The sequence below is a fragment of the Terrapene carolina genome, unplaced genomic scaffold (genome assembly GCF_002925995.2).
Source record: "Terrapene carolina triunguis isolate 2854851 unplaced genomic scaffold, T_m_triunguis-2.0 Scaffold95, whole genome shotgun sequence".
Classification (NCBI taxonomy): Eukaryota; Metazoa; Chordata; order Testudines; family Emydidae; genus Terrapene; species Terrapene triunguis.
Genome location: NW_020664446.1, coordinates 11,365,544 through 11,374,004, shown reverse-complemented (window position 1 = coordinate 11,374,004; position 8,461 = coordinate 11,365,544). Strand labels below are relative to the sequence as shown.

At 42.4% G+C, this 8,461-nt stretch overlaps 2 protein-coding genes across 5 annotated transcripts in view; one reads left to right on the top strand and one right to left on the bottom strand.

The window, feature by feature from the left end:
- NRAP (nebulin related anchoring protein) overlaps positions 1-2,480 on the top strand; it is a 66,803-nt gene extending 64,323 nt beyond the window's left edge. For 2 of the 3 annotated variants that reach the window (XM_029911350.1, XM_029911349.1), the window contains exon 36: positions 194-1,150. In XM_029911350.1, the coding sequence (XP_029767210.1) occupies positions 194-439 (246 nt within the window). In that variant the 3' untranslated portion in view covers positions 440-1,150. Of the gene's footprint in view, positions 1-193; positions 1,151-1,619 lie in introns of those variants that run through there. The other variant, XM_026650949.2, reaches the window with a different exon arrangement.
- HABP2 (hyaluronan binding protein 2) overlaps positions 1,544-8,461 on the bottom strand; it is a 44,069-nt gene continuing 37,151 nt past the window's right edge. The window contains exons 10-14 of one of the 2 annotated variants that reach the window (XM_024193489.3): positions 6,914-7,056; positions 6,368-6,502; positions 4,755-4,900; positions 3,655-3,856; positions 1,544-1,706 (exon numbers count right to left, since the gene is read on the bottom strand). In XM_024193489.3, coding sequence (XP_024049257.1) covers positions 3,680-3,856; positions 4,755-4,900; positions 6,368-6,502; positions 6,914-7,056 — 601 coding nt within the window. In that variant the 3' untranslated portion in view covers positions 1,544-1,706; positions 3,655-3,679. The remainder of the gene's footprint in view (positions 1,707-3,654; positions 3,857-4,754; positions 4,901-6,367; positions 6,503-6,913; positions 7,057-8,461) is intronic. The other variant, XM_024193488.1, reaches the window with a different exon arrangement.

Genomic DNA, 8,461 nt, shown 5'->3' with positions numbered 1-8,461 from the left:
AAAAAAAAAAAAAAAAGCGGCTGTGCTGCCCTAGGATTGGGCAGAATGCTGCCTCAAACAATCTGCCGCCCCAAGCACCAGCTTGCTGAGCTGGTGCCTGGAGCCGGCCCTGGTCGTGTCTAACCTTTAATGTGTGTGGTCTAACTAGAGCCACACCCAATAATACCCAATGGTGTCTATTGCATTTTTCCAGGTCAAATACAAGTCTGACTTGAACTGGATCAGAGGCATTGGCTGGACTCCCCCAGGCTCTTATAAAGTGGAAATGGCAAGAAGAGCTGCGGAGCTGGCCTATGCTCAGGGAATGGCACCTCAGGGTACTTATGGCCAATATGAACACGGAGTGGTAAGTGGAATAAACCGCACTTCTCACAAAACCTCTGACACAACACAGCCCCTTAGACAGGATCTGAGCAGTCATCCCATTGAGCGCTTGTGAAAGCGACCAGATGGAGGCCCTGGAGACTGCGGTCTCCCTGTTATTTAACCACAGAACAAGGGCAGTGTCCATTCATGCTTTCCCCCACACAACCCTACCACTGTGCCTCAACCCTAATCTAGAGGCATCTCCTCTAGGGAGGAGAGCACAGGTCACTCTCCATGAAGGTCAGCCTCCAGGGAGGGGCTAGGAAACTCCATAGGGTGGACAGGATTTGGCTCCCCTGTGGAATGCACAGAGGGTTTTGTCCTATGGATGGCTTTCAGTCCACAGGGATCTTGGTACTCATGATGAGCAGGGGGCTCAGAGTCCCTGCATGGCTCCCCTGGTCTTCCCTTTCCCCAATTTCAGTAAGATGCCTTTAGGAACTATTCTGCCATTGAATCCCCTCTGACAGCTATCTTGAAAGCCCCTTTAGGTGGGCTTGCAGCAGTGTTATGGCAGTAACTGCAGGATGATTTCTGTTTCGAGATCTACCTGGATGTGGGGGGAACATGCAGCACTCTGCAGCTCTAGAAGGAGCAGCGGATTAAAGCCCCTAACGCATGGAGTGGGAGGGTGGAGATTCTCCAGCATTTCCTGTCTCCCCATTCTCAGATTTGGCCCCTAATTTGTTACTTTCCTCACACCGCTGCATGGCAGAGCAGCATATGACCCTGGTAGTGTCCTGGATACTGTTAAATATTATGCTCCAATAAAATGGCAGCATTCCATTTTCATTTTTTGTTTCTTTTAAAGTTTATCTTTCGCAACAAGACCAGCCCAAGAGAAATATAAGACACACATCGTATAGTCCCCATCTGCAAAGTGATGAGGGAGGAATAATTATAAGTCTATTACTTGAATAAGACAGCTTGCATAGAATGACTTCTTGAGTCCCACACCTAGGACTCATCTGCCCTTCACAGAGACACCTCCTCATCGCTCTCGACTGCTTGCTCCTTATTTAGGGTGTAAATTAGAAATGGGGACCCAGTAGCAAAATTCTGCCCTCAGCGACACAACTATGTTAGCTATTTTCACATAGCTAAGGGCAGGAGTTTGGCCTAAGTGCAGTATTAATCCTTATTTTGCTCATTTTTGTGCCAGGTGGATTTTTTTAAATTCAGCCGTGACAGGATAATAAAACACTCCTTTTATGTTGGCTCTTCCCCACAACTTAGTTGGTTTGGTTTTGCAGGAGCGGGTAGAGGCAGGAGGATCCCAGCAGGTCAGCGTCAACCCTGATGCTTCAGAAATTCTGCAAGTCAAGCGGAGGAAAATGCAGCTGTTTAAGAAATGAATAGAAAGATGAGGCAGCACTGCAGCTTACATGAAAACGTTTCGCTTTTTCAGCTTGTCCTGTCGCTTTCCTGACTAAGGAGCACAGTAGATGGCATCTAAGAACTGTATTGGTGTATTTCCGTTTCTTTTAAAAAATAACAACCACACAGACCCTGCAATTTAATATTGATCTTTATATTTTTGGGGGGATACTTTAAGACAAGTGATTTATAAGTGTATGTAATACAAAGTATGGTATTTATTTATGGCTGTCAATGAAATTAGTACTAGATGACTGGCAGGCTCAGCTTTGTACTAAAGATTAATAAGCCCTGATTTGTAGAATGTAAAATCATTTGTATTGAATAAATCAAATGCAGTTGTTTCCATAAATGATACCTTTAGATATTTTAGAATTGGTTCCTGGTTTATTGGCACCTTGACATTAAAGGACACAAGATAAGGCTTTAAAAATCTCTTGGCGGGTGAATATGCACAAGGCAAGGGCTGATGGAAGTTAAATTAGCATTGATTAATTGGGTCGTATTCTTTAAGGGACTTCAGAGGAGTGATCCCTGATTGACAGAGATCACAATTAGTACCTGAGGCTTCTGCTGAAGAGGGTGGTTCGAAGTTATTGCAATGGGAATAGCTTGTGATGGATTATGGGGCTGTTTATAGACCATCCCAACGGCATGAGGTTTAAAACAGGGGTTCTCAAACTGGGGGTTGGGACCCCTCATCAGGGGGTCACGAGGTTATTACATGGGGGGGTCACTAGCTGACAGCCTCCAGCATTTATAATGGTGTTAAAGTGTTTTAAATTTATAAGGGGGGGGGGGGCTCACACACAGCGGCTTGCTATGTGAAAGGGGTCACCAGTACAAAAGTTTGAGAACCACTGGTTTATAATCAACCATAAAAAGCCAAAAATACCCAAATGAGAGAGACATTGTTACACTTTGCAGACCGACTCTTCACATAAACCAGTGGGCATGCTTCCATCTCAGAATTAACGTCAATCCCCTATTTTCCAAATTTTCCTTAAAGACTGCAGAATAACTGAACAAAAATACGCAATTCTATCTGTAAAATGAAATTCCAGTTTTATGTCTAACAATTAAGAGATTATAATCTAGGTTTAGTAAATAATTCAGCTATCATCAGATACAAAGAAGAAAAGTGGAAAAAAACAGAAAAAATCCTGAACATTTTTGAAATTATTTTGAAATAATTTAGATTTACATTATAGAAATATTTTACATCCTTTTGCTGACCGCCGGAGATACACAACTTGGGCCCTGAGCCTGCAAACACATGTATGTGAGTAACTTTATGCATGTGCATAGTACCAGTGACGTCAATGGGAATACTGAGCGGTGCAAAGCTGTTCACATGCATAAGTGTTTTAGAAGACAAAAATCTCAGAAGAAAATAACTGTCCAATTAGAATCATAGAATATCCAGGTTGGAAGGGACCTCAGGAGGTCATCTAGTCCAACCCCCTGCTCAAAGCAGGACCAATCCCTAGGCAGATTTTTGCCTCAGATCACCCCCTCAAGGATTGAACTCACAACCCTGGATTTAGCAGGCCAATACTCAAACCACTGAGCTATCTCTGCCCCCCAACTGATTTTGGGCAAAGCAGAGCAGCTCTCGTTCCTTATATTTGATCCACCAAAAGACTTCAGCGGACTTTGGATCAGGCCCTTTAAGTCACTAAAAGACATTAAAAGAATCTACGGGAGTTTCAGTTTTCAGCTGAATATTACATACATACATTGGTACTGTTCACCGGAGATTGAAATTTGCGTTGACGCATGAGGTCTGAAGCAGCAGCTATTGCTATTTTCTCTATAGCCACCACCATCTGGGATATGTTGTCATGGCCACAGTGCCATCAATAATGTTGGAGGAGGAGGGATAAAGAAAATTAAATTTCTCAGGTTTACCATTTGCCTTTCCAGAAAGTGTCGCTTACTCGCGTGAACTGGACTCCTGCTGAATTTTTGATTTAATCCAATTGAGGAATCTTGTCACTTGGGTATAAACTCCTGGTTTATCTTTTAAGCCACACTGTTCGCCCCAGCTCACAATTCCATAGACATAATAGGAACCATTTTGTGCACAGGTTAGAGGACCTCCAGAATCTCCCTGAGAATAAAAAAAAAAAGAGCCATTCTTTGCATTCTAAAATAAAGCAAAATGTTGCCCAACAACAACATTTCTCTCTCAAGCACAAGCTTTTGAGGTTTTGAATGATTTTTTTTTATACAGATGTGCTAAGGAGGTGGTGGTTAGATCCTGATTAGGTGTAGGACACTTCTCTAGATTCTGGTAAAATGACAGTGAAAACTCAAACTGTTCTTGTGAAGTTTTGGCTCAAACTGGCAGAAATCTCACAAGTTCACACGACATTTCCAGAGTCATGAATGGAAGTCGCTTGGCATTCTGGTCATAACCTTGATTCATAACTATACGGGCAGATTCAGCTTGTGTATCAAAACATCTGTAAAAGGGAGTTTTTAGTTTTGTTATTTTCATTTAAAGGTTTTATGGAAAAACCCCAAAGGCATACTGAGCCAGGTTTTGCTGTGTTACAATAGTTCAACTCTGGAGTGGCTTCAGATTTACACCAGAGTAACAGAGTAAATCAATCCTGACTTCCCCCATGAATATGAGATCTGATGAGGAAGATCAAGTTGGGGGGCTGGTGCTCATGACAAAGAAGAATCTGATAGATTTGAGAGAGAGAGAAAAAGATTCGAAGGTATCTGCATTAAGAAGAGTTCTGGGTAAGCAACTGAACTTTTGAACTTTTCCAATGGAACCTCTAAACCTTCTTTGTCACTGATAGTGATGACATTAATTCTAGGAATGTGTCTCTCAAATCACACTGAAGAAAGAAGAAGGCTGTTTTAATGTGTTGATAGGAGAAACAGATACATATGTAGTACTCTGCCAGAGCCATTACTCTGCACAACCTGACTATTTATGTGATTTTTTTTTTAAAGAGAGAAATTAATGTTCAAATACAGAAAAAGCAACCAACCTGACAAGTATCAACTCCTGGTGCCTGCAGATTTCCTGCACAAAGCATGCTTTCATCCAGTCTGTTATCATATGCGCACCGTGCATTGCACCGCGTCTTGGAGATCAGCTTTACTCTGGCATCTAACAGCTGACGAGATCCTTCACCTACAAGATGTGTGCCAGGAAAATGCGGAAAGTCACCTTCCCCTTCCCCACCTCATGTTATGTTTTTAATCTATGAGTTTGTTTGTAATTTGGATGGGGTAAGGGGGAGTCTGTCTGAAATTATACAAATTTAGTTAGAGCCCGTGCCTGAGAACTTCACTCAGAACATTGATGTCATTGGGAGATTTGCCTGACTAGAGACAGAGGAAGGTCTACAGGATTTGGTCATTGCATCTACACATTTGCTAGTGGCATTCAATGGCCTGATTTTCAAAGGTGCTGATCACCTGCAGCCTCCATTGACTTAAATTGGATTTGTAGGTGCTCAGCACTTCTGAAAATCAAGCCACTATATATTTTTCAACACCCAAAATAATGAGAAAGACAAACAAGGTAAAAATCATACAATATTTAAAGGAGATAATGGGACCCTAAAGACATAACAGATCATCGAAAGGTGATAGCCACCGATTCCAAGCACCACATCTGAAGCTACTTAAGGGTACTTTATGTGGTTTATCAGTTTGGTCTTACTCCAGAGTTACAGGAAACATTTCACCGTCTCAGTGATTTCCTGAAATGCTAATAATAATTCTCTTCAGAGATTTCAGACAAAGAGAGCCAATTGGAACCCAATTATAAGGTAATTGGTTTTCTAAATAAACAATTAAAAAAAATAGAAGAACTGCTCAATTTAGATATTTTTTTTAAACTATCCATTACATTCTATTGGCGCATTCTGAACAAATGGGCATGCTTTGCTATTGTTGACTTCAATGGGAGTTACATCAACAGGTAGAATTTGGCCCTATGTGTCAGACTATCAGTTGCAAAGTACTAAGACACCTAAAACATTGTCCTTCTGTTACTTTACAGCAACATATCAATCAGACCATGAGAAAATACATTTTTCAGAAAATTGCCATTATCTTTTTTTAAAAAAAGCATAATTCCCACTCAGAGTTACTGGCTGCAGTAATGTTTTGGGTAGAATTGCTTGAACTTGAAATGATTTGGATGTTTGATTTGTAGAAGCATCAAACAAATCCAGATGCTGCTTATCAAAAGCTTAATAGGTATGGAAAACTTGCAAGAGTTCCAGTACCTGATCCTGTCTGGAAATACTGTAAGTAAAGCATCGCCTCATTCACGGTACCTTGGTGCTTCTATTTTTGGCTCTGAATGAAGCCAAGAAGCGCTGTGTCAGGTGGCAAAGAAAAAGGTTAATGGAGTTTTCTCAGATTTCCCAGAAAGGTTTGGATACTGGATAAAGGTTCAAGTCAATACTTATTTTACCTAGACAGGTTAATACATGCTTAGTTTTTGGTTAAATTTCTTTGCTTAATCTGAATTTTAGATACGAGGGTCTAGATTCTGATCCAGGGAATTGCAGAGCAACTCTGCTGAGAGAGTTACTCTATGCTAATATGGATATAACTGAGATCAGCCAACCATCAAATATCTTACCTGTTTCAGTAACTCCCCATCCTGAGATGTAGCATTCAGTCCCATCAGGAAATGGAGCATTGGGCAAACACACTGTTTTTACGTACTTCGTTTCTAGAGCACAATGGCCATCAACTGGCTTCAGCTTAAGCAAAGCTGTACACAGGGTAACAAAGAATACCTTGATTAATTTTAATCCCCTTTCATCTTTATCAGTCTACAATGTACACATGTGCACTGTGCAAATGCCCGAAATCTACTATTTGTACCTGTTACTGGATGCTGCCCTCTTCTACTATGTACCTACTTGTTTATGTAACCATCCTGAAAATCTAGAATGTCTACACTGTACATAATCACACACTGGCTTCATCTTTTCTAGAACCTGTCCTTGCACTATTGAAGTCAGCAGGAGTCTTGCCGTTGATTTCAGTGAGAGCAGGATCAGTCCCATAGAGAGGTGCAGCCCATAGAAACCACACCTCAGTTTTCATCAGTGAAAAGGTCCATCCAACAATGCCTCGTCAAAGAGTTTGCCACGCATGTTGCAACACTGTGGGAGCTTACCGATATCATTGAATGGAATATCGTTCCTTTCTTTGTAATGTCCATGCCGAATTATCTTCTCCACATCAAATTTTTGTTCATGGTACTCTGTCCTCTCTAGGTCTTGCTTTCCAAGGGACACTTGCAGGTTGTCTGCTTGAAATCTAAGAAGAAAAAAAATTAAAGCAAATCACCTGCTGAACTTTTTAGCTCTGGTGCTTAGAATCAGGCCCACTAACAGCAATTCCGGGCTGGCCAGGGCCGTCCCTAAAGGGGGGTGGGGCCCGGGGTGGAAGTGACGAATCTGTCACTTTCGGGACCGACCGTGCTGGCCAATTGCACTGGCCCGTGGGGCCCGGAGCAGTCACGTGCGCCTAGGAGCCCTGTGATCTGCATGGGTGATTTAAAAGGGCCAGGGGCCCCCAGTCCCTTTTAAATCGCCCGGGCCTCTGGGCGATTGCCCACTTTGCCCCCCTACCCCCGTCGGCAGGCCTGCTTAGAATGCAGGCAGTCAGAATGCTGAGCAAGTCAACAATGCTGGAATGACCTCTTGCATTTTGTAATTTACCAGTCTCCAAACGTGCCCTACCTAGAGATTTCTACACACCCGCGAGGCATAAGCTCCTCTGAAAATGAACTCTAGTATTCCAGGCAGAGGCTAATTGGTGTTTAGCAACAGGAGGCAAAAATCACAGCATAGCTATTCTAGAGCTCTCACTGCTTTCTTCCTTATGCCATGGCGTGTGGTGTCACATGTTATGTGGTCGACCCCAACCCCAGGTCTTCAGAGGACTTTCCTTTCAACCACCAGAAAGCTTTGCTACATTCCTCCTCTTTCCCTCCAGCAGATGCTGAAAACCCTCAGAGAGGGGACCCCTTCAGATACGGATAACATTTCCCCAAGGAATTAATTGAAGGCTTGAATCGGTCCTACAGCAAGGTGTGATAAAAACACCAACACGTCAGCCAACTGCCTTAGCTACACTACATAAGAGTAAGAGGAGGGAGGAGAGAATTTCATAGGTAACACCTTTTGGGGGGGATGCCCAGTACATGTTTTTATAATATCCTTTTAACCTCCTGTACATAGCTACTCGCTAGCATGTGATCTTAATCAAAATACCAACCACAGCTAAATCAAGCAGAAACTGACTCCTCTGAACTGTAATCCAATTTGAGAAGAAAGTCGATTTATGTACTGGCTCTAGAAGTGGAGTTCCCTATATTCCATGTAGAAATATCCGCTCTCTTTCCTTCTCTCTCACTTCACAGCCCCTTCTGTAGGGTACTGTACACATGGTATAACCTTGTTTCAACTTAACTAGGGTTTGATTGGAAGCAGAAGTCAGATCCTCTTTGAGCAACTGCAGCAAAGGCGTGAAAGGGACAACGTGTTTTAATGAGCTTCTGGGACACTCATGCAGTGGGAGGGAAGTGGACTGGATGATTTAATTGGCGTTTTTGATCTAAATTTTCTGTGATTTTATAACTATCTGGTAACAACATCCCTTTACCGTCTCATTCTTCATTCCCTGGCAACCCCCAATACGAGTCCTAAGTAACTTCTTA